This window comes from Phaseolus vulgaris, chromosome 6 (genome assembly GCF_051622355.1).
Source record: "Phaseolus vulgaris cultivar YP4 chromosome 6, ASM5162235v1, whole genome shotgun sequence".
In the NCBI taxonomy this organism is placed as follows: domain Eukaryota; kingdom Viridiplantae; phylum Streptophyta; class Magnoliopsida; order Fabales; family Fabaceae; genus Phaseolus; species Phaseolus vulgaris.
Window position 1 is genome coordinate 29,204,638 of NC_143503.1, and position 26,128 is coordinate 29,230,765.

General features: G+C 30.7%; 2 protein-coding genes and 1 long non-coding RNA gene across 4 annotated transcripts; 2 read left to right on the top strand and 1 right to left on the bottom strand.

The window, feature by feature from the left end:
• Nucleotides 1-3,872: 3,872 nt before the first annotated feature.
• LOC150027337 (uncharacterized) lies at nucleotides 3,873-4,792 on the bottom strand. 2 transcript variants are annotated; one of them, XR_016521553.1, is made up of 2 exons: nucleotides 4,623-4,792; nucleotides 3,873-4,328 (listed from the first exon to the last, which is right to left on the bottom strand). It is a non-coding gene; the product is annotated as an uncharacterized LOC150027337 (long non-coding RNA). The 2 variants fall into 2 exon arrangements; XR_016521554.1 differs by having other exon boundaries at nucleotides 4,726-4,787.
• Nucleotides 4,793-9,828: 5,036 nt separating this feature from the next.
• LOC137833529 (protein SINE3) lies at nucleotides 9,829-11,169 on the top strand. The gene is made up of 3 exons (XM_068641873.2): nucleotides 9,829-9,927; nucleotides 10,031-10,138; nucleotides 10,505-11,169. The coding sequence occupies exons 1-3, from the start codon at nucleotides 9,832-9,834 to the stop codon at nucleotides 10,937-10,939; spliced, it is 639 nt and encodes a 212-aa protein (XP_068497974.2). The 5' UTR covers nucleotides 9,829-9,831; the 3' UTR covers nucleotides 10,940-11,169.
• Nucleotides 11,170-20,161: 8,992 nt separating this feature from the next.
• LOC137831948 (basic helix-loop-helix (bHLH) DNA-binding superfamily protein) lies at nucleotides 20,162-21,267 on the top strand. The gene has a single exon (XM_068639864.2). It carries the CDS (start codon nucleotides 20,522-20,524, stop codon nucleotides 21,125-21,127), a length of 606 nt encoding a protein of 201 aa, XP_068495965.2. The 5' UTR covers nucleotides 20,162-20,521; the 3' UTR covers nucleotides 21,128-21,267.
• The last annotated feature ends 4,861 nt before the right edge of the window (nucleotides 21,268-26,128 follow it).

A 26,128-nucleotide genomic window follows, 5' to 3' on the forward strand; every position in this document is an offset into this window, starting at 1 on the left:
AAAGTTATTCTATCTTTGACCCACCTTATCTGTTTTTTATTATTTAATCTGATTATTTATAATCAGATTACACCAATATAATTTCTATTAAATATAATACAATTAAAAGTTTTATATAAAAATATTTTTTTATTCAACTATTAAGTTATAGTTTATTTTACGATTTTTCATGTTGACTAAAAATAAATTTTAAGAAAAATATTGTTTATTTTGATATATATAAATAACATTAAATAATTTCAGATTAATATTTTTTGTAAATAAAATTTATCTAAACAATTAATCTAAAGATGAATTTTAAAAATATATAATTAAGTATAAAGATATAAATGGTGTACTATTCAATAAATAATATATCATCATATTTTGATCCATCTCAATATATATAAATTTGAAAGCACACATAGAAGACATATTCGGCTCTGGCTTATCATGAAGATTTGTTTGTTATGAATGACATCTTGCCTCAGTTGTGAGTACTGTAAGTAAGAGTATATAGATGGAAGAACTGTTGTTAATGCTCTTTCACAATTGCTTGGTTCTTGTTTGTTAGCGGAGGAACACAATACAACTATATCCTCAAATTTGTGAACCATCAAAGTAATCCAAATTTTGGATTCAGTTCTATTGGGTTTTTAAATTATTCAAAAATAATTTTTTATAACAAATTTTTACTCACGTTTCATATTTAACATTCTTAATTCATCACTAAATCAATAAAACAATGTGTTACTTCTATCTTTTGGTTAGATTGAATGTCATTAACAAAAAAAAAAGGTTTTAAAAAATGTGTTACTTCTATCTATTCGTTAGATCCTTGTCTAGTTCAATAATAATGTAGAATGGAAGATTTGGAAAGGGAACTAGGTTAAGTTTCGGAGGATGTGTGGACTACTTAGGAATCTCTAAAAAAATTGTTTCCCTAAATTGTAGATTATATCTGGTAAGAAAATAAAATTGTAGAATTAAGGTGGAATGAGTAAACATGGGAGTGAAACTTAGGATGAAAATGTAGGAGATTTGTTTGAAAAACACAACATGAAGTATATATTATACAAATATTGAAGGGTAAAAATTGAAAAGTAGAAGGACAAGAGTCGTGGAAGTGAGGGAGTGTAGAAAATGGGAAGTATACAATAAAGTCAACTTATAATTGTTTGAAGACGTAGGAGATTTGTCTGGAAAACACAACATGAAGTATATATTATATAAATATTAGGGGATAAAAATTTAAAAGAGGAAGAAGAAGAGTCATGGAAGTGGGGGAGCGTAGAAAATAGGAAGTATACAATAAAGTCAACTTATAATTGTTTGCAAGATGATAGTTGTCTACTTAGTGGATTTGATTTTTCTGCTTTGTGGAGTGCTCGAGTATCTTCTGTTGCTCAACATATTGTGTTTGCGGTTAGTGAAGGGGAGAGTGCCTACTAATATTGCATGGTACTTTGTGCATATTTTGTCAATCTGAAGATGAAATTGTAACACATCTCATTGTAGGGTGTAAAAAATCAAATTATGTCTAGCAAATGTGTGATAAATGAATTGGAATTCAATCAGTACACCACACAAATTTAATGCAACATTTTCAATAGTTCCATTTATTTGAAATAAATGCAAGACACAATAAAATATGGAAATGGATGTGGGTAGCTATAATTTGAATGATTTGGAACCATAAGAAAAAATATTATATTTAAACATTAAGGTTAATGTTGAAGAATTATTATGTATGACACAACTCTATACTTGGGTATAGATGATCTATAAAATTCCTAAAATTACATTCTCTTACTTGAAATGGATACAATACCCAAAGGTTTGCTTAAAATCTATGTGATTATACAATGTCATTAATATTGGATATTTATAGGTGATGTCGGTGATATCGTATATCCATGTTGGATGTTCTTATTATTGCAAGTGAAATATATAAGAAAGAGACTCTGGTGTATATTAGATGATTGATATTTATGCTACTTTGCTTGTGAGTTTTTTCTTATTGTAAAACCATCTAGCAGAGACTTATGTTGGTGAAAGAAAAAATTGTAAACTATATGGGAGATGTTTTGATACTCTGTTTTATGGTTTATCTTTGTAAAGCTACTCTGTGCAGTAGTAGTTTAAATTAAAAGAGAGAAACTCTGTAAAATTGAAGGAAAAAGTTTAGACTATTATCTTATCTTTGTAAGTTGAGTGCTTTGATTAATTAAAATTATCTTGTAGCTTGGTGAAGAAAATTAATAGACTTTATTTTTCATCTCTACTTTTAATATTATTATTTTTTGTCAATAAACTAAGAACCTAAATTTTGTTGCACCAGGTGCTCCAAAATAGCAAAATAAAATAAAATTACATAGAGGCGTCCTTTACCATCCCACTCGAAAAAACCTACAAACTAGCATCTCAATCTACTATAAAAAAAAAAAGTACAAAAAGAAAGACATGTAGTACTTTTATTAGTGTAAAGAGACTACAATAGTGTATTATCCTAGCAGAGCCCGTTGTAGTCAAAGGAAAGATAAACATCTATGAGTCTAGATTGGTTGCTCACCATCACCATTGTCACTGTCCTCATCAAAATCAGCTCTGCAGCTTACTTTAATGAGGGTCTGTCAACTTATTGGTCTCCAAAGATCCATGTAGGAGAGAAGCTCCTCCCAGTTCTTCCTTGTTGAATCCAGTATCAGGTTGCCAAAAAACCTACAAACATAATCCACCTTTGCATTGGCTACCATTTTGTATAAGTTTCTATCTTCCCAAGATTCTGGATAATCAGGATTATACCCCAAATTTCAAATTGATTTTAGACATACAACTAGACAAAGACACCAGAAAACAAAAATAATATATGTGATATGTACTAGTTGAGCATTCCAATATTTCAGTTGTATTAATGTGAAAATGCACCATTTATAATTTAACTCTCACAAGATGAATAATTTGGTGTTTAATTTACTTCACATTACAAGGTTAACAATTATAGAATTTAAAACGAATATTGATCTTACAAAATTAAGTCTCAATAATGGATTTTGCGTACACATTAGTCTATTTATGCATCGTAGGTCTTAGAATAGGTCCCCTACCAATGATAATAACAATAATATCATCTCATTATTCCATTACTACTTTTTTTTTTTAATTTACTCAACGGGCATATATATCGAAGGACAACATAAAACATGAAAAATATATAAAAATTATTTAAAATATACCGTGATCACGTTGAATTTAATAAAAAAATTAAGTCTGAACTGATAAAGCTTAATTAGGTTATTTGCCAAAAAAAAATTAATTTTATTGACAATAAATCAAGTCAAAATTGAATGGAAAGGGGATACAATTAAGTGATGAAGTGAAGATTTGTGGAGTTTGAGAATATAATAACGTTGAAATACCTAATCCGACAAAACCAAGTTACACTAATTTTGACTTAAACTTCTATGTTCAAAATAACTCAATTTTATTATATTTGTTTGCCTTTACTTTTAGTTCACTGGACAGAGTTGGAGACATCATTAAGAGATTAAGTCCAGATTATTTCTTACAAATATGTAATGTAGAAATTAACTTAGATATGATTAGATAGTAGTTCTTAATCACTTAATATTTTTCTAAGTTTCTTGGTTCTTCCGTTGAAAACCGGAAGGTAGGTATTTAGTTTACTTTGTTAAGAATTTCCAAACCAATCGAATAGCAAATAAAGAAATTAAAAGATGAAACTAAAGAAGTACCCTAGCGTTTCCTAAATCTTCTTTACCTAGAAAATCAACCAAAAACAGAAAATCATACATACATGCACTTGCCCTAGCCAGTAACCAGGGACGCATACTAGTTAATCCTTGTGAAACTAACATGAACACGTACACACATAAACACAAGCCTAGTTGCACTTTATTTAACCGGTGTGTTCATTACAACATGCAACACATCACCATGCACATAGGTTCATCAACTACTTACTAGAACTAGCCGTTAATGGGTGGAATGCGAATATGGAAATAGTGGTGGCTGTTAAGGACTGGTCCTGAACCATTGTCATAGTTCTGATAACTCTCATTTGTGTCATCATTATTATTGGCTTTGTTACTGTTGACAGAAGCAGCAGTGTTGGTGTTTGCACTTGCAGAATCCTTCATGGGGTGCTCATTCGTGTCGCTTCGCATGCCCTTTCGACCAAAACCACTTTCACTCAGTAGATAGCGTTTTGCCTTTGCTCTTTGCTCACGCTCCTTCACTGCACCAGCATGCAGCATGATCACCATCATAATGAAGCCAAAAAGGAGTGCAAGTGATAAGGTCCTCATGCTTCACAATTTCCCAAAAACCTGTGTAAAAGGAATAAATACAGCCATCAAAATTAATTAATAATGAAATTATACAAGCTATGTTAGCTATATGTTATTTTATTTATCATCAAAGACACATAATATCATGGTATTCCCATCCATATACAATTAACACAAGTTCTTACAAAAGTTTTCATGCACAAGAAGGATGTTTAGACCATTAAAAATAAACTAAACTCGTGTTCTTGACACTTAACTATGACCAAAATCTAAACTTAATCAAATTGTTGTTATTTATTGAAGCTTAAAGTAAGGTTTAGAGAAAAAATTAACCTAGTTAACCGTGAGTTATCAGAGCTTAGTATAATTACTGATCATTGATCACGGACTAATTAACAAGACTAAACTAAATGTAGAACATGGAAAGCTAATATACATGAGATTTTGTAGACATGTATACCAGTTAGTACCTAATTATATGCTAAATGTTTGAAGGCTACGACGATTTTGCTGCAAAATGTGGGAATTTATAGCTAGAGGCGATTGTTGTGACAGTACTGTTGGAAAGAGGTGTAGATTAGTCCAAGAGGAAGCACTATAGATGGCAATGAAAATGAGTGGGGTTGCCACTAAATTCATGATTCGCTGCCATTCTACCACTTGGCAAGGCCACCAAAAATGAAATTATTGTTATGATCGCTAAGTACTGCAATTTCTAGGTTTTTATGTTCAATTATTCAATCATTAAAGGCAAAATTTCCGCTTCGTGATTAAATAATGGGAGACAAATTGCTATATTTTTATTGTTCCAGCCTCCAGGTACTGTGACTAGTTGACTGGCAATTGTTACGAACAATTAATCCGTGTGGAGATGAGGTTTAGTTATGAAATTTTGGATGGAAAAATAGTTGCTTAAAGAACATGAATTATACAAACGTACGTTTAATAATAACTGTAAACTAGTGCAATTAAATTACCACGTGAACCACGAAAACATAGGAACATGTTAACAATTCAGTCAAGATTTGCATAACATCAAGTTTGATAGTGCTGAAAGAGGAGTGTTTTAAGGAGCCAAAAGAATGATGGGATGGTGAAGTTTGTTTTTGAATGACTTTAAATAAATGGTCTGTATTATTGCTCAATGTTTTGTCCATTTAGCAATGATATTCAACACTCATCATCTTGGTTTTATCAGCAATATATATATATATATATATATATATATATATATATATATATATAGGATCACCAACCATTTTACACCACCTATTTACACTTGCTCTACAAAAGACTAGGTTTCTGCATTTAAAAACAATACCTACACAACATTAATTTACCTGTCCCTGCATTGCTACCCTGACAAAGCATATACATTCCCTTTAATATGTTTCACTTCAATAAATTATAATACAAAGGCTTTGGTTAAGTAATGATCATTTGTGTATATATGTCTGATAACAATAATGATCATATTTTCATATAATGAAATGGAAAATTTAAATGATTTTTTTTATTGGTTGTTATTTGGTTTTTGTGGCTTGATTTTTTTTTTTATGATCAGCAAATAATTAATTAAATAATATAAAGTATTTGAGAGTTACTAGAACTCATAAAAAAATCCAACCAATAGGATCTCAACCAACCTAATGCAGATACAAAAGAACTCTGAAACTCATACCATTACAAAGACCCTTCTGAAGAATAACTTTGATCCTGGTAGTGCAAATAACTTGTTCTCTCGTTTCCATTGGTTACATTCCCTGCATCCCATATGCAGCACCTATGCGCCACGATCACACTGCAGAGTCTTTATGGCTTGATAGGGATGACATAATTTAAAAACGAACAAGTGGAATTTAAGAGAAGGTTGGTAACCAATATTATATTCTGATTTTGGATATCTTCTCATAAGTTTGAAATTTTCATTCTCCAAGCCTTAATTATTTAGAAGCCATGATTAACTAGTTTTCAATTTTAACTATTTGTTTATATTAATTTATTTTAATTATTTTAACTAGTCTTGAATGTGAGTAAAAGAAACTTAAACCGCTGTTATGTAGGAATAAGCGAGTAATATTTGAAGAAATTTTTGCAAATAATAATGTACTGGAAGGAGAGACACTGACACTCATCCACACACATTGATGAACTTAAGTCATTTGTATTTATTGACACATGCATTCACTTGAATTAACATTTCATAGAATACAGACTTTGAAAATTTCAATGTTTTTAAAATTAAACAAATACTGATTCAACATTAATGAGTTAGTAATAATTGAATAATTAAAAATATATAATGTTATAATTTATGATGCTAAAATTTAAATTAAAATAGATTATTAACATTTAAAAAATATATAAAAGTTTAAATAAATTTTGCATGTCATATATAAATTGAACTTTTAATACTATTCATCAATATTTATTATTTATAAGAATACAAAATTATTAATTTTTTAGGTAGATTAATTTTATAAAACCGTTGAATGATGTAATATCATCTTAATAATATTCGCAATGATGCATGTGAATTTTTTTTTGGATAAATTGAAAACTTGTATTGTGTATCATATCATCAACATTGTCGATAAAAAAAAATACATAATCAACATTAATGCTTTGTTTGGATGGGAGAGTGGAAATGAGGGAGTGGATTTGAGATGATTTGAAGGAAAAGTGTAAAGAAAGTTAGGGTGTTTGGATTAAGATAAATAGAGTGAAAAGTGTAGGGAAAGTTTATGAAAGTTTGTGAGTGATGTGATAGGTATGATTGAAATTATATTTTTTTTAATTGATAAGAATGTAAGTTTACAAATTTATCCTTATATCTAAAAATTGTTAAAAAATTAATTTTATTTATTTATTTATAAATTATAATTATTTTTATTAAAATATTATTTAAATATTTTATAATTATAAATATTTAATAAAAACTTATTTTTATATTAAATAATATTATTATTTTTATCTTTACTTTTTTGTAATTAATATAATTATTATATAAATTTATTTCTATATTATTAAAAAAAATATTTATTTTATTATTATTTATATTTATAATTTATTATATATAACATGATTAATTATGTTATTTTATAATAATAATTTTTTATAATTTTAATTATATTTTATATTTAAATTATAATTTTATTTTAAATAAAAATAATAATAATTTAAATATAAAATAAAAAGGTTAAGAAAGTAAATTGCAATTAATTAAATAAATAAATATATATTATTTAGTAGATTGCAACTTTCTTCACATTCGGCGAAGAAAGTTTTGATGAAATTCTTTTTTTCGGTTTCCGTGTGATTTTGTCTGTATGTGCATTGATATTTGAGCATTCTTCGCAAATAGTGAATCTTTCATTTTCTTCGCTCTGAACCAAACAGAGCCTAAGTTACAGGTGATTATAGGGTAAAATAAAGTTGATCGGCGAAATATTATATAATATTATTTTTTAAATTATACAAAAAAAAATGTAATACTTAACTTATTTAATATAAATAATCGACTCGACTAACGAAATTAAACATCTTCAAAAAAAGTACTCATTTAAGTAAATTATTAAATAAATTTGACAATGATTTAATATATTTTTAAAACTAAAAATTAAGTAAAGTTACAAATTAAAAATTAAGGATCAAAATTGAGTGAAAAGAAATTTAAAGAACAAAACTATTTATAATAAAAAAATTAAATAACTAATGTACTCTTTACAGCCGAGAGGTGGACCGATAAAAAAACGAAAGGTTATCGAAAAATGAAAATTAAATAAATAAATAAATAATAAATAAATAAATAATAAATAAATAGTTATTGTGATAAAGTCTATCTAAAAGATCCAAAACATAGAACGTATGTTTAAAGAAGATCAAGTGCAAAGAGTAAAAACTTAAATGGGTTTTAAGTACAATAAGAAAGTGTTATAAATAGGTAATCAACCCAAGAGATAAGTAGAGTGAATTTATCTGATAATTAACTAGTACCAATTCTAACTTTAGCATCGAAACACCTTTTAGGTACACACATTCATCGGTGAGAGGAGATCGAGAAATCCAGTTGACTTAGCTTAGAAAAGTGAGAATCTACAAGTCATATCCAGTCTAAGTTAAAAACACAAATCGGAAGCTCGCACCAAAAAAGAAGACCAAGAAATCAATAGTCTCAGAAGAAAGAAGATTTTTTCTGGACTCTTGCAAGACTAACTAAAATTAGAGAAGAAAAGATTTAAAAGTAAAATTATGAATTTTATAAACATAGAAACTAAAATTATCATTAAAATTATGCAAAATGGTGCTCCACTTGGAGAAGGTGGAGGAGGAAGAGGAGGAAGGTGAACCCTAGTTAGCTAGTTTTCCCACAATAGAACTGTACAAATTACATTGACAAGCGATAGAGTCTCTCTCGGTAAGATATTAGTATTGATTTGTTGGCATAAAAGCATTAGATTTAGCCGCGGATTCGGGCATTATGTTTTGTTCATCCATATTCCACTCTACACATAAGCTTCACTTTCAGATGATAAACAAGTTGGAATACATATCTTCTATTACAAAATTACATTATATCATTTTTTATTTATTTTTGTTTTGGTTTAAAGCTTTTATAGGGAGTATTTAAAGTGATTAAAGAATTGAACTTTTCTCTTGAACTAACACAAAATAATTTTTAGATCATATTTTATCTTTAGCCTTATTTTTTATATACTGTCCATATAAAAATCTCTGTTTGACTCCTTAATAACAGACTAAATGTTTGTTTTAAAAGTTTTCTGGAAATTTTTATTGAATCTGCTCTTATTACATGTCATAGAGAGAAAAAAAATCATATATTTTTATTTTTTTATGAAATCTTAGGATAATTATTATTTTTTTCGTTTAGAAGTTTTCTGATCACCTAAATCTCGTAACCTAATGTTATGGGTAATATATAATTATTCAAGACACATCCTTAAGTTTTTATCCGAGATAGTTTTTAAGTTATGGAGCTTTCTAAAATTCTGGATGGACCCGAAATTGTACAGTTTTAATAATAAATTAGAGATTTTTTTTATATTGAAAGCAATATATATTGTAAAGATGATTTTACAAATATTTTACGATCTTGTGTTAATTTTGGTAAAATAAAAAAATAATATGTAAAATTCATAATTTACAGGTTAATTATTAGATAATTTTGAAATAAGGTCAACTTTTAAAAGAAGTTGAATAAGCTTTGAAACCTTTTTCAAAAGAGGTAGATAAATACTTTTGGAAATGGATGGTCTAATGAGATATTTGTTTATATATTTTAACAATAACACCTTTTTAATATTATTGGTCATGATTCTTTCAAAAAGATGATCTCTATACTAAGCCATACAATTAGCTTGTTAAAGCAAAATAAAGCATGTAAAAAATAATTCTTAATAAAATATAAAAAAGGAAAAAATACAATAGTTTGTTATGTGATAACAGTAACACAATTTCGAATTCTCCACCTTTATAAAGTTAAAAAAAATAAAAAATTCAGATAACAGTTAAACTCCCGCCAATGAAAGAGCATCAAACACCACACAAAGTTTTCGCGCGCTCCGCAGAGAATCACCATGGCAGAACTAAGGATTTTTCGTCAAAGAAGTCTAACAAGGCACACGATTCATGAACCCTAACTTCTCACTTCTTTCGTCTTTATTTTCTGTTTCCATTTTTTTATTCAATTTCTCGCCGTTTCTTTCCTTCTCTGTCGCCAGATCACCGATAAAAGCTTGAATGCGGCATTTGCATCGGTTTCTGAAGATTCCGTCGATTTATCACTGTTCTCCGAGATCTCAGATGCAAATCGCAACGAAGATCTCACGGTAAGTTCTGATCTCACTGTTTTGTTTCTTCCAATGCTTATTGTGATGTTTCTTTGTCGCATTCAGGCCATACGAGTCGTGTGAGGAAAGATAATATAACGCTACCTAAAGTGAAGCTTCGAAATTGTGTTCATCGTTTGCGTTGATTACTTACACACACACACACACACACACACACACACACACACACACACACACACATATATATATATATATATATATATATATATATATATTATAATATCCAAATTTTCAATGCAAATCTGATTGTAATTGCAAAAATCTACTGGAATATTGGATCTATTAAGCATTTTTGTATGGATGGTGGAGGCTTCATCTCATTTAAATGTTTTTAATATGTTTCAGACCTTCTTCTTGGAAGAGCCTTCCTCGATGACTTTGCTTCCATCTGATTTAACTCCTAAAAAGCTGACTGACTCGACGGGAGTGATTAGCGCCACTAATTGTATTGGTGTAGATGAAATAAATACTTCTAAGTTTAATTCTGTGGAGGCTGAGATTACTGTGAATTTTCTCAGAAATGTTAAAAATGAGATCCTAAATTCGGTTAATGCTGCTCCCCAACGTAGAATAGAGCTTATGGATAGAATAATTGAATATATAGTAAGCGATCTCCAAACCTATACCCAGCCAGAGGAGAGAGATCAATTTGCTCATTTAATTTCTATGAAAAACCGCATGTTGTTTCTGTGTATCTTCATTTGGGTAATTGCAGTATCAGTTGTGCTTTTCTTCACCTCGGATACTCGTAGCCCTTACAGAGGATCGACGCCAACATGAATCATTATAGCAAAAGGTTGATATGCTTTTAGATTACGGGGTAAAAAAGTGTTATGATTTTTAGTTATGTAGTTTGTAAGTGTATCTTTTTAACTGAAAATTCTAGTGAAATTGATATAGCTCGTTCTTAGTCGTACACTTGACTTAAGGTACTTGGAAGTTTAGAATTGCTCTGAACTTGCATTGACTGCCATTGAAGTTGTTATACATGTATGTGCGAATACTAGTATTTGTATGATGTGGTTGATTAATGCTGTTAGCTAAAGATAAGTATGAAACTATCTGGTTTACGTTTACTTCAACCGATCTTATAAGGCAACCTTAATTTTACGTGTGGTGTGTGTTAATGCATTATAAAAGTTTTGTTCGTTGAGTAAAACTCCCTGTATTGTCAGCGTTTATGAGCAAATCTAGAGGAAAAAAATTTCAATATTCACAAAGAACAAAGTCATAGGCAGTTTTGTTTCTGTAGGCAACCAATTCAGCTGCAAATGGTATGACCTATAAATGCTTTTCTTGGTATAGACTCAATGGATTTCACATGCTGGTCAGTTGAGGTTGTTTTTACCGACCTTAGCCAAGGGAGTGTGCCAAATCCAGTTTTCAAAAATATGAACATAACCGATTTAAATATGCAAACCTCTTTAAAGAACCGGTTCTGAATCAAATTGTTTCGACGAACCAGTTCAGAAATTGAACTGATTTTAAACCGGTTTTAATAATTGAACTTGTTTCATAAAACCAGGTTACCAAACCCTATATTTTGTATTTCATATTGCAGCTTATTACACATTGTACTTATGGAACTATGAACTTTAAGCCCAAATTTTTTGAAGCTAACGCAAGGTGGACAAATAACTGTTTATGTGAATAAAAATTGCACCAACAGAACCTTACTCAACCAGTGAAAAGATCTGAAAATTATTTGTATTTAGGTTGGCATGTGCTTTAGTTTGAAGTTGTAGCTGAAAAGTAGTCTAGGTACAGTTGCTCGTACACTGTTTAGGTTCAAGTTTTATTGACCATCACCTTAGAGTTAGATAATGACTATAATAATCAGCCGATGCCACATAATGTTGATCGATTTACATTCAAATACCTGTCCATAATTGAAGGAATAAATGAAAAACTCTATTGTACCATATGAAAGAGGAAGAACCTTACCTATACAACCAATAGATGACTACGTTCTTAACTTTTGACATTTTCTTTTCTTTTCTTTTTTCTGGAGTTGGTATTCGTTTGTATTTTGTATATAGTGATCTTGATAATATGTATTCAAACATTGCTGCTTTCTTTGACGAAGCTATTACTATTCTTGCTTATAGTTCACGTCGCCATTCTCTCTTTCTCTGCTTTTGCGGGGCCTATCTTAAATTCTTCAATTGATGAAAGTGTGGAATCAGTTGATCAACACCTCACTAGGACATTTCCTATCCCCTGGCCCAGTAAATATAAGTCTTATTCAGACACATGAGCAACATCTGGAAAACACTGCATAACATTTTTAATGTTCCAAGATAATTTAAACCGTTGAGTTCAGTGATAGGACCCACAGCTTGAGAAGCTAGCATAAATTTAACAGAACATTTTACCAAAAGATAAAAAAACAGGAGTAATTTATGAACTTATCTAGTAATTTGCGTTAGTGGGTGCCACTCTCTGCCAGAATACTCGTCAATATCTAGTCCTGCGAAAACCGATTCCTAATTGTATTAATAAATCCTTACACGAGTAGTTGATCTACCACGTGGTGCATTGATACATCTGAGTTAGAAAACATAATTTCCAGCATTGTTCATCCTGCATCATGTTCGGTCTACTCTGTTTGAAACTTGGGGCATCCATGTGTACGGTGTACCCTTTCTCCTTTCAATTTGACCATCCATTCTGGATTTTTTTATCAATGGTTATACTTTTTTTGTTGGGAAAGGCCAGCTGGCATATCAATGTCTATCCATTTCCTTTCAAGTTGTTAATCTAGTTTTGACGTTTTGTACTATCATGAAGATCTTAAATACAAAAGTAAAAAACATGCCTCAACTATAACTAGTTCCATTGACGTCTCCTTGGATATATAATTTCAACATCTAGTAAATGGTACCGAGTAATGGTATCAACCTTCATGATCCATAAGAAAGTTTTTCAGCCATAGCGGAAGCTACTCGTAATGCATAGGCGAACAAGGGTTTGGAAGAACACACGTGTGGCTTATAGGCTTGACCTCCTAGCTTAAGGTTCACAATGTATTCCATGTCTCTCAACTTATAAAACATATGGGCAACTTGGTTACTACTACTGATCTCCCCTATCAGTAAGAAGAAGTTTGTTGCTGAAAATGAGTCTGAAGCTATTCTGGATCGTATGACAGTCAGAAGAAGAGGAATACCAATTACTAAAGTGTTGGTGAAATAGAAACACCTTCTTCCAAAGGATGCAACTTGGCAATACTACTATGACTTGAAGAAGAAATTTCTAACTTTCCATCATTGAGGACAATGATTCTTTGAAGGAAAGGGCTATATTAGGAAATATGCGAAGCCATTAATCAGTTAGGTTGATTTAGTAGGTTTCCACGTGTCAGTAATTTAGAGGATAAATTTGCTATATGTTATAGTTGTGTCAGTTTTACTATATATGGCAATAAAGTTTTCTGAACCTTTCCTTAGGTGGTTCATATTCTCCCTCAAGTTCTTCGAGTCTTTTGTATTCTTAGAACTAGAAAATTTCATAATACAAATTTCTAAAAAACAATTCATCACTGTGATTGTTCTAGACCTCTAGTGGAGCAACAACACTCTGTGTTTTCTTATTAGAAAATAGGATTATTCCTTCACAAGGAGAAGACAAATGAATAAATTCAAACAACAGTGTTGATTGTTGACCTGGAGTTGTTTTGAAGTATGGAGAAAAAAGAAGCTAGGAGCGAAGCCAGTCATAATTAAGAAGCTAAAAAATTTATTCTGGTTTTGCTACTACTTATTTTTTCTATATCTTTCCAATTCACGAGGTTGCTAAAAACAGGGGAGAAAGTGGCTGAGAACGCTGATAAATAGTAATATTGATAAGATATATAATTATTATTCTTGTTAAAGGAAGTCTAATTAGATCTATTTCTTATTGATAAGATTCATAAAAAACCATTGTTTGAAAAACAACTTCAATTCACTTGTGTTGTTCTTTGAAATCTGATTGATGGAGTTAGCCTATGACCAGCCATCAGTTGTTAAAAAAAGTGAAGTTTTGGTGTACTCCATGAATGCACTTTTCAAGCCAATGCATGAGAGTAAGATATTAGAACTAACTTTGCTTAAAGTAAAATTTGCACTAAAATAGTGTGTTTTATATATTCTTTAATTGTTTCTTTGCCAAAACTTAGGGAGATGACTGGCTGTTATTTACCACTGGCTCGTGCTAGGTAATCATGTAGGAAAAGTAAATCTGATTCCTTAGCACTACATGGAATCTAGTGGACATTCTTGTTTCTCTGTTCACATGCATGCCACCACCCTTAGTGATCGAGTGACCTTGAGATGGTACATGAATTCGATCGAGTTCAAATAGTGGATAAACAGTTTTATATGGAAGTTAAAGTCTTGTGTCGCTTTCGTACCTGTATGTTTGTTTATTCCTAATTCGGGTAATAAAACTTGTGGAATACCTATGATTATATGCTTGCTTAATCTGAAAAGGTTCTAATGCATTCACAATAATCTCTAACTTGGTATGAAACATCAAAATCATCCACCATGATATCCGCAATTGTATTTATATGCGCAGCTAGCAGCCCTCACCTTTTACTTTTAACAACTGTGAATGATTCACACACACTACTTCTTATATTAAATTTCTAATCTAACCTTTTTATTATACTACGTCACTCATTAGATGAAAAGAAAATTGCATTTGATATTTCCATTCCTCACTTGGTAGGTATTGATATGATCAGATGAGTAACTTTCTAGTTTCTATTGTATGTCTTTTGAATCGAAAACTTCGTCCAATGTAGGAACAAGGCACAGGCCCCTGAATTTGCACCAAGCATAGCACAATGTGCGAATGGGAACTTGGATGAAAGCAAGCTCTGAAACAAAAGTTAAAAATCAACACGAGACACCATATTTTCTTTCTGATGGGCTAACAGTGAAATAATTGAGTACTGCATATTGATAGAATATTTGTGGTAGAGAGTGCATAAAGGGGGTCCATTTCAGTTAATGTGGAGCATAACTATCCACAGTCTGAAAGGAGTAAAACTCCAAAGCCACAACCAAAACTCTTAGCATTGCCAAGGTTAGAAAAGTGCCACAAGAAAGCACATGCATCTATCTATCACTTGTTCATTTTGGTGTTAGCATATCATCAAACCCAATAATTAATCATTGCACGAAAATGAAAAGAAATAATTTTTGGGGCCTATGTAATAGTGCATGCCCCATTCCTGAGTGATGGAATTGCTCAATTCTTGTAATAAAGTAACCACAACTCGAATGTTGTCAGAATTTGTCAAAGTTCATATGGGTGAGAGCTTTCGTTTTGATTGCCACTATGGTGCTTGCTTTTCATTTTGGGGGCAAAGTTTGAAGCCAGATATAAGCACACATGATAGGATTAAATGAGTGTACAACTTCAAACTTCGATTCATTCAACCAACATAAAAGCGTTTGTAAAATTCAAATGCTGCAAAAACAGTTTCACACTCAGAGCTAGATGGTGGTATACAAAATTACTTGTGCTTAATTCATATAATCAATTTGAAAAACTTAAAAGCAACACTTTTAAAAAGACATTGTTGATTGACTAACCAAAACGTTATTAGAATTATGTTTTTTTTTCGATACAGAGTTATTTCTTTCGGAAACAAACTAACCTATGGTTATGGAGGACTTAAAGTTGATCACTCCAACCTCATGGTCACTATGTTTTGAGAGTGGAAGACTATGTACTCAGTGTTATACTTTATCCTTAGTGTTGTGTGGATACGAAGCAAAGGGTGATGAGGTAAACAATATGAAATATCCATTAGGGAAAAAGACAATGTGTGTATAGTACTAAATTGTGATTCGTGAAGTTAGGTTAATTCGTATAGGCAATAATTATAATAATTATAAGACGTTGTTTATGGGTTAGAACTGACCTTATAAATTAAGAATGAGCTTAAAAACAATTACTAGAAGGTAAGGAGTACGAATAATATCTCTTGACGTGTAGAGTGTTTTTTTGTAAAGGAAATTCTTCATTAAATGGTCTATAAGTAAAAGGAGAACAAAATTAAACAAATAAAACGTATAAGTCTTGTGGTTTAAAAAAGATTTTATTTTTAATTTTTAGGATTTAAACATTCCTTAAATACTTTAATAAATTTATTTATTTTTTATCGATAAAAAATATATAGGTAGTTTCATAAGATAGTGAAGTTATTTTAAAATCTTATTTATAGTATATTTCTAAAAGGATGAGAAAGATGTCATGAAACAATATTTGAAACAATAAATAATACTTTTCAATTCATTATTGAGACATTATAAATTTTACACAAGACATAATTGATTTTTGGTTTAAAATGATACTTTCCACTGAAATTAAACAACAAATATTATAATTGTAATATTTTTTTTTGTATAAAAAATATATGCCTGTGTAAAAGAATGTAGAATATGTTCGAACATTTTCTTTTATAATATTTTTTTCAGAGAGAAAAATAAGAAAAAAAAATGAGATTTTTAATTAGTTGAAACAAGTGTGTGTGTGTACAAGTTGAAAAAGAAAATTGGAGAAATTTTATGAATTTTCTTTTACAAATTAATTCGTGTATAAGCTTTGTGAAGATTTTTTATTTTATTTTTAAAAAAAGGCTTAAAAAACAATTTGTAAAATAAAAATATAATCACTTATATATCATATTTTCACAGCATCTCCATGGAGCTAGGAAAAAAAAGTGTTGGAAGAAGTGTGTAAGTCTAACTGAAGTAAAATTAATTAAAAAATATTATTGTTTCATAAGAAAGAAGTGACAATGGTTGAAAGGCTGCTATGATGGAAACATAGGTTGGTGGATGATTCACTATTTCCGAGGCGACGCTAACGACATTTTCTGAAAGCAGAAAAACGCATTGCTTTCATTCAACGGAAGTTGCCAACATAAATAAATGAAAAAAAGCTGTAAGATTTGAAGAGAGACAACAACCACCGAATTCATGAACACACCAAAAAAATCTCAGAATGTCTTTGGTTAAGCTGTTCAAGTAACATGCCTTTGTGTTTCGATTACATTGCATTCAATTCATCCTTTATATTACTTTATTATCAAAAACCTCAAAATCTACATTATTTCTCACAAACAATCAGTATACACTAATCCCATTCAACTTTTCAAAATATTTATCATTTTATCTAATAGAAAATTCTAAATTAGATTAGATTGAGTTTTGACCGAATTAGATAATTGGATCACAAATTTATAACTTTTTATTTTTTGAGAATATTTTAAAATAAATTGTATTATTTAATATTTAAATCATTTATATTTTTTTAAAAAAATACATTTAATTAATAAAATATTAAAATAAGTAAATAATAGTCATAATATATAATATATTATTATTATTATTTTTGTTAGGTTAAATTTACATTAAGTTAAAGCAATTCAGACAGAACTGAATTTGGTTGACTTGAGCTTAATCTAACTTATTTGAATTAGATTCTCATATTATCCAACCTAATAATAAAATATCTTTACTTTGACACATATTTTAAAAATTTTCTTATAATTAATTAATTGGTAAAAAATATTTTTCCGATTTATGGACAGCTATTTTCTACTAAAAACATTAAATAACAATGTTTAGTGATGTTTTCTCCTCCAATTATATCTCTCCTATTTAAAATAAAAGTTGAATATAAAATCTTATTTAAAAGAACTGAATTTCATACTACTTAGACCTACATTTTATCTCTAATATGTGTTCCTTTCACAGTAATATTATAAACCATATCTTACCACATTTTTCCTTTTTTATCATCTGCTATGTACAAAAATTATATAAATTTATTTATGAACCCTTGTACTAGTAGTGTGTCTTTCTCTGGAACCTAATCAAGTTCTCAAAATTAGATGAGTGAGTGGAAATTCATAATAGCTTTGTGAAGACATATATCCTTTGGATGTGATTTGGAGGATTCCGTTGGGTCCATGAGTGTTGCCATACCTTTTAGGGAAGTTACAACAACACAAAATGTTAGGTTCACCAAAACAAAAGTTCTTCAAATATATACCAAGTTTCTTGCACATAAAAAACTCAGAAATACAATTATTTTGCTCGTATAATAAATAATGTTTTATGTTGGTTTGAAATGTTGATATTAATTCAATCCCTTGTATAACACATACAATGTTATTTTAAAAGTCTTAAAGATCCCTTAAATGGGTAATTCTTCCATATTTTTACAAAAGTAAATGCTATTAGCTTTTTTAAAGTGTTATTGATATGGTAACTAAATTTATTGATAAATTCATAATGAAAGACAAGGTATAAAATATCTACAACCCTCATATGTAGAAGAAATTATGCAATGTGGTTGAAGAAGGAGCTTAAGCCATGCGCCAAACTTAGAAACATGTTATGTTTTAGGGTGAAATCGTTTCAACAGTTTTGACATTTTTGTCTTGAAATTACATGCTTTTTTGGAAAGTACATGTGATTATGGTATTTATATTCTTTAACATATAAATATAATATAACCACACAGAAACCAATATGGGGATAAAATCTTTTTGCTCTATAAATAGGATTGGGTGCCCTTATAATATATTTTTATTTTTTGGTAAAAAAAGATATAGTATTTTTTACATTATTATCTTCTTCTAAATTAGCCTTTAATCTAATACAAACTTCTTCGTCATCTCAACTTAATATCATTTTTTTTTTGTTTATCTCATTATTTCACTATTTAGACTTAATTTATTCCAAAACTCCATCAGGGCCAACTTGTAGAGAATCGTATACCTAATTTATAAAGTTACAAATACTTATAAAAGAATAAGTTATTTCAATCTATTCTTATTAGAAGCATGTGTTTCAAAACAATTTATCTTCAATATTTATATATGCTAAAAATATTTATTTCAATTTATTTACTTTTAAAAAGAATATTTAAAAAGAAATACATTTATAAAAAATCTTAAAAATTACTCACCTATATATGTGAATATAATACAATTTTTCATCAATGAACGGGTGATAAGAAATTTATAATGTGCTATTTTTATCATGTAAAATTTATTTCATAGTAGGAAGTGTAACTCATTTAGAAAGCTTTTTTAATACACAACATTATACTGTTTTTCACTTTTCTTCTTTTATCTTCACATTTTTTTTAAGAAAATAGAAACTGTGGGTTACATTACACGTATTTTTTTTATTTCGTTTCTATTTTTCTTGTTTACCAAATCACCTTTTTTTCCTCTTTTTTTTTTTCTTTCTCCTCTTCATTCTTGCACTGCTACTAAACTCGTATATAAATATTCTATTTAAACTTTAAAAATTTGAAATATATTAATTAATTTTAACGTAAAAAAATATTTATCTTTTATGAATGTTTATAAAGAAAAATACTGAAATAGTACCAGGATGAAAAACGAGAAGAAGAAAAAAGTGGCATTTTTTCAGTTATAAAAACATCAACATGTGGCTTAAGGAATATTTAGCAAATGAAATTGGTTGGGGTAAGCAAAAGAAATCCACTGAAGATATTTGAAATGCTCTCTAGTTTGGAGATGGGAAGAAGGAAGAAAAGAAAAGTAGAGACAATCCAACGTGAAAAAGCATAAGTCGCAATAATCCATCATTAATGGATTGTAATACTTTATTACAAACAAAAGAATGAAACTAGTATCACTTTTTCATGCCTCAAATCACAATTTAATCTTAATTATCGTTAAGAGATTATATTATTTTGACGCAAAGCAAAATGCTAACTCACACAAAATTTAAACTTAATTTTCGTAATAATAATATATCGATGACGAAAAATAAATAATTTAATTATTGGGAGTATTAAATAGACAGTTTTGATTGTCATTAGCATTAAACAAGGACGTAACAAACCAATCATTCACGCGTGACATAATAGGATTATGCATCATTTAACAAAACAAATGGTTTTAGAGAAAAGGAAAGAAAAGAAAAGAAGGAGGATTAAGAAGTAATTAGGTTAAGAAGGGAAGAAAATGGGTTTATATAAGAGTCCTCTTCCACCCTTTCTCTCTCCCTTGAAGAGAAGCTGGGATTGAAGAGACACCTCACCCACCCAAACACCATCTCATCTCATCGATTCATTAATTCATTCATTCCCATTTTCCTTTCCATAGTGTGTGTGTGTGTTGGATTGCAGTGGTTTTATTAGATTAGATCTACCCACACCCATAAATCTAACTATCTATCTATATATAGCCCTTCAAACCTCAAACCCCACTCCTCTCACTTCTAGAATCTACGCATAATTTCATCACTCTTTCATCGGAATCTCATCTGAATCCAACAACTTCCCGGAAATAGAAACCCTTTTCTAATATCGTTGGAGATGTTCTCCTCTCTCATGGCCAACCCAACCGATCGCTCACGTGACTCCCACCGCGTAAAGAAGAAGAAGAAATCCCCCGCCAAGCCACATCCCCACCAAGACCACTCCCACGCCAGATGGAAAACCCACGCGCAGCAGAACCTATATTCCTCCAAGCTCCACCAGGCCCTCGCGCGTGTCAACATCTCCGCCGACGCGCCCCGCCGTGGCAAGGCAGTCCACGAGGCCGCCGACAGAGTCCTCGCCGCCGCCGCCCGCGGCAGGACGCGCTGGAGCCGCGCCATCCTCACCAACCGCCTCAAGCTCAAGTTCAGGAAGACACCGCACAAGCGACACAAGGTGGTTGGCCCGCCCCGCCCCAAGAAGCCCCGCTTCAGCGTCCTCCGCCTCAAGGGAAAAACCCTTCCCGCGGTTCAGCGCAAAGTTAGAGTCCTCGGCCGGTTGGTTCCCGGTTGCAGGAAAGAACCGCTTCCGATCATTCTCGAAGAAGCCATCGATTACATACCTGCGCTCGAGATGCAGGTTCGCGCCATGGCGGATCTCGCTCAGTTACTCCTCGGCTCCTCCTCTTCCTCCTCCTCCTCCTCCTCCGCGCCGCCGAGTTGATCCACCTTCCGGCGACTGTGCCGCGTGTCATATATTTTTCTCTCTTGATTTTTGTTATTATTTGCCTCGTTTTCACCCTCACTCGTCTCGGCTTATGTTAATTGTCCAGTACATACATATTATATCTTCTTCTATTTTCATTTTTTTTTTTCAATTTTTCCTTTCCACCAATTCAATCTCATACATAATTAGCATGCGACGTTCATAAGGATATCGCCTACCAGACAAGCATGATTTAGGGGTCGCGTAAATATTGATTGTGGGTCTGTTTTGATTCCTAAAAACACTTAAACGTATGTTATATGTTATCATTCAATTTTTTGTCCAAATCAAGTGGTAGATTGATTAAAGAAAAGGATGCTGTTACGATGATGACGATGATTATGATGATGAAGTAGGTGGCAAGTTAGAGTTAAGCAGCCTACAATCGGAACTATATATCCTACCCTTGAGGGTAAAAACCAATTAATGAAAATGATGTTGTTAATGTAAGGAATTCATGGTGTGCAGTGTTAGTAGCAAGATTTTTAAATTGCCTCTGCCGTCATACTCGTGTTTTCTTTGCAATATTTATCTGTGAGAAATTTATGGATAAGTATAAATATCTGTTGAGGACTTAAAAAAAGTACTTTTTCTTTTAAAATAATGTGTATTAGAATTTGAAAATATAGGCATAGAGGTTTTGGTAGGTTGTGTGATTGGCACCTGCAGTGGTATTGAAAGAGGAACTAAAATGGGTTGCGACAGCTTTTTCTTAATTGGTGTGGTTTTGTGATACTGAATTTGTGGGAAGAGTTTTATCTCAGTAAGCAATGGAATGGCATGGAGCATGATAAGGTTACCCGTTAGTTACCCCGTAGGAGTAGTGTTTTGGAAAGGAAGTTTGTGTCATTCAAATTGCATAGCTAACTGCACTTCTCTAAAGTTTTGCCGAAAGTGCCAAAAACATGCTTATTCCACACATTACTATGGTCCCATGTGGCTTGTCGCCCCCACCTCGTACGACCCTCCTGACATTTTGACATCACCCTCTCTCTCTCTCTCACTCTCTTTCTTCTTCTCCTGCACCTCCCCACTCATATTAACCTCCTCCTCCAACCTCTACCACCCAAACCCTTCATCACAAAACACACCCCAAATAAATAATAAACAAAACAAAACAAAACATAAACTCATGAATTTAGGCGAATCTGAGAAGCTGAGGTTAATGCTTCACATGCCACTCCACATGGGGCAAATGCCCTGGCCCACTAATGAGTTGACACCTGTCCACTCTGTTTTCACTCTCAGACAAAAAACTGCCCCTCTCACTTTCGGTGGCAGTGAGAGCACACGAGTGCCTGAGTTTCATCGCTATCAGTAGTAGTGCCTCATCCTCCTCCCAGACCCCCATTTCAGGATCATCATTCATGAAGAAAAATGGCTTAGAAAAAGGAGAGGATGGGTTAATTTACCACCAAGGGCAATTAATTCTTCAACAATAGGACCACCCAGAACCAAAAGCTTTAACATTTGCTAGTACCTGCTTTTAAAGTTTATCACGTGATGGTTGCACTTATTTATTTCATTTTTTTCAGTAATCAGTGACCAGAATTCAATACCTCCCATGTGCCTATTGAATTTTGCTTTTTACATCATGCCAGGGTCTCCCAATTGGGGATTCTGACAATGCCCAAAAAACATGCAAAAGGAGGACCAAATGTGGTTTTTTTTCATTAAACAAACACTAAAGAAACCGAAATAGGAATATAAAATAGAGGCCCTTGGTTTGGTTGTAGTGTATCTGTCCACATCCTGCACCATCCTATTATAAAAAACCCTCACTATTTTCAAACAAGTGACAATGGTCATTGGTCAATATGGCGTTTGCTTAATGAAAAAAAAAAAAACACTCGTAACACAAATGTTAGCATCACAGCTTAAACAGATTCAAGAAAGGGAAAAGTGAATAAGAAACTAACAAATTTATTCCCTTTGTGTTCTTGTCCTCTACTTTGCTCATGCGTTTCTCCTAAAAATGTTTCTTCTGACAAAGATATTCTCGATTAATTTACCCAAGAATGAACCAATACTTTATTCCACGCAATTCTCTTCATACGAATTCTACGGGGTGTCACTTTTGAACTTTGATCATATGGTTTCGTATGATTACGCTGTAAAGGAAAAGGACAAGGGATGTTGGCTTCTTATTATAATATAATTGAAAAGCAACCCGATTCCAATTTGTCTGATGCCACAGAAAATATTTGTTAGAGGTAAGAAGCCTCATTAAGCAATATTTGGCTTCAAGTTTCCACAACCTGTATTTAACAGATAAGCTATACAGTTAATAGATAAGCTATGCGGTTAGTAAGCACCACATAATAATATTGGAAATTTTGCTTCATACACTTTTACACGTGATGAATAATTGATTTGGTGAAAGAGATGGCCAGATGGGGAAGGAGGAAAGACATAGACATGATGATTGGTGTCACATGAGTTGTGTAAGAGAAAATTATGTGAAAGTGGTTATTATATCCCATAAGTTATTAGCAGAATTAATACCAGATTTTCAAAATTACCTTATAATTTAGTTTCATCTCTTTCTTTGAAAAACTTTATGTGAAATTTGGGTTTTAATTAGCCTTTATTTTCACAATTCATCCATCTTCTTATATTTCATCTCTATAAAAAAACAAAACTTCTTATATTCTTTTGTTAGATTTCATGTATAGTTAAACTTAAATTTTAGTTTTATTTATAGGTCATCATAACATAAATAGTGACAATTTTTCAAAATATCAATCATCAAACTATTCATTACACATCAATATCAAACAAACAAGAGAAATTGAATAATTTATAAACAGACGATTTATAGTTTCTAATTGTTGTTCACATAGGACACAAAGTGTATTAGGGAGACATGTAATGCTTCTACTTAAATTATCCATAGTTGGCATTCTGTTTCTAAACACTCTCCATAGTAAGCATTGTGCAAATGACATTTCATTCAAGTTCCATAACTTTTCAAATACAAAGTTATCTTTCCCTATTATTTCATTATGCATAATATTATATGTGTGTATCTGTGTCCTACATTTTAGAGATTATACTTATTTCCATATACATGTCTATGTCGTATCAATATCTCTATTACATTGGTTTCGAAACCTGTTCATCCTTAACACCAAACCTGAGTCAATAATAACTACTCAAGATCAAATTCTCTTCTCTAATGAATAGACCAAATCATTTATTTTTACTTCCTTATCCATATCTACGTCATATAAGCTTAAGTATTTTCCTTTCAACATCACTCCCCACCCATTTAACATGTCAAAACCTAATCCTTTTTCCATTCCCTATTTCTCAACATATATTATCTTCCAAATACCTATTCCATTAATGCTTCAAGTCTATTTTCTTAAGGTCCCTCCACCAAAGAGACTTTACATTATCTATACTATTACTCCTCAAGTCTCTCCAATCCCATATTTAAACACTAGTATTTCCTTCCCTGGTCCATCATTTTCCTCTTCAAATCTCCAAATCCACTGCCCTTGTGTTTTTTAAGTGTTACAAATAAGTGAAACTTTATAAAGAATGGATGGCAAGACAGGTGAGAATCCAAAATTCATACACATCTTTTTCTCTCTTTCTATTATAACGCAAATTTCAGAAACATTTCATAAATTAAATATATGTTTTTTTAGCTTAATTTGTTTTTGTATGAATGAGTAGTGAGACTAAATGTCTTTCACGGTAATGATCAAGAGAAGAAGAACTAGATTATGTGTGGTTTGCCTATTCATCATGCCCTAATCATGGAGTGATTAAGGTAACAACTTCCTTTTAGTTTTATGTTATGGCAAAAATAGCTAAACAAATTATATTACATTCTTCATCTACAAAGCATAATATTTAACTTATTTTTGGTTGATAAAAAAAATTGAACTTATTTCTTAGGAATAGTACATTTGAGAACTCAACGGAAAGATTTGATGACCCAACCAAGTGAAAGATTCTATTAAACAAGGTTCCTTTAGTAAAAAGATTTTTAATTTTGTTTTACCCAACTAAGATGTTATGGTTTAGTCTTCCTTTTATCTGTTGAAATATTTGTATTTACTTGATTAATTATGTTATCTGTCTTTCACACTATTTTTTTTATGTATTAGTATAAATGTACATGTAAACATAATTGTCAATTTAAAAAAAAAAAGAGTAAGCTATGGATAGATTTTTTATTTGCTGGTGAACATTATTGATAGACAATTTCGTCAGTAATTTACACGTCATGAATAAGTTATTGATAAAAAATTTCTCTGTGATGGACAAAAATCACTTACCTTTGCCAAATTTCTTAACATATTTTTTTATTTTGTCTGCAATTTTTGTTTATCAACAAATTTTATGCATTATCAAGAGAAATTAATCGTTGTAATAGCAATTTTTTTGTAAAATACCACAGGTTAAGATGACAAACAGTAGATAAAAATTATTCTTCTACACGTTTCTATACACTTCTTTTATTTCATCATTTTTACTATAACTACAAATTTAATTATTGTTTTTATTATTATTATTATCAATTATTACTATTACAATTGTTATATTATTGTTATTGTAATGGTTTACATATATAATAATGATAATTATCATGCTCATAAAAAATAAAAATAATTGATAATTATCATTATCATTATCACCAACAAATATTTACTACCTTTTTTTATCATTATATATAGTTTATGATTATCATCACTATCACTTTTATTTATATTAATATTATTATTATAATTATTAACACATAATTATCTCTTTCAAATACCTTACCACAAAGAGTATATTTATCTTTATTATTAATCTTCTACTAGACCATTTTGTGTACATAAAAAATACGACAAGATAATGGTAGTATTTTGTTCCCCTACTCTTGTATAATTTCATTATACTATCTATTCTTATTACAATCTAACCATCAAACAAAGTCCAAAAAGAATAATACCACTTGAC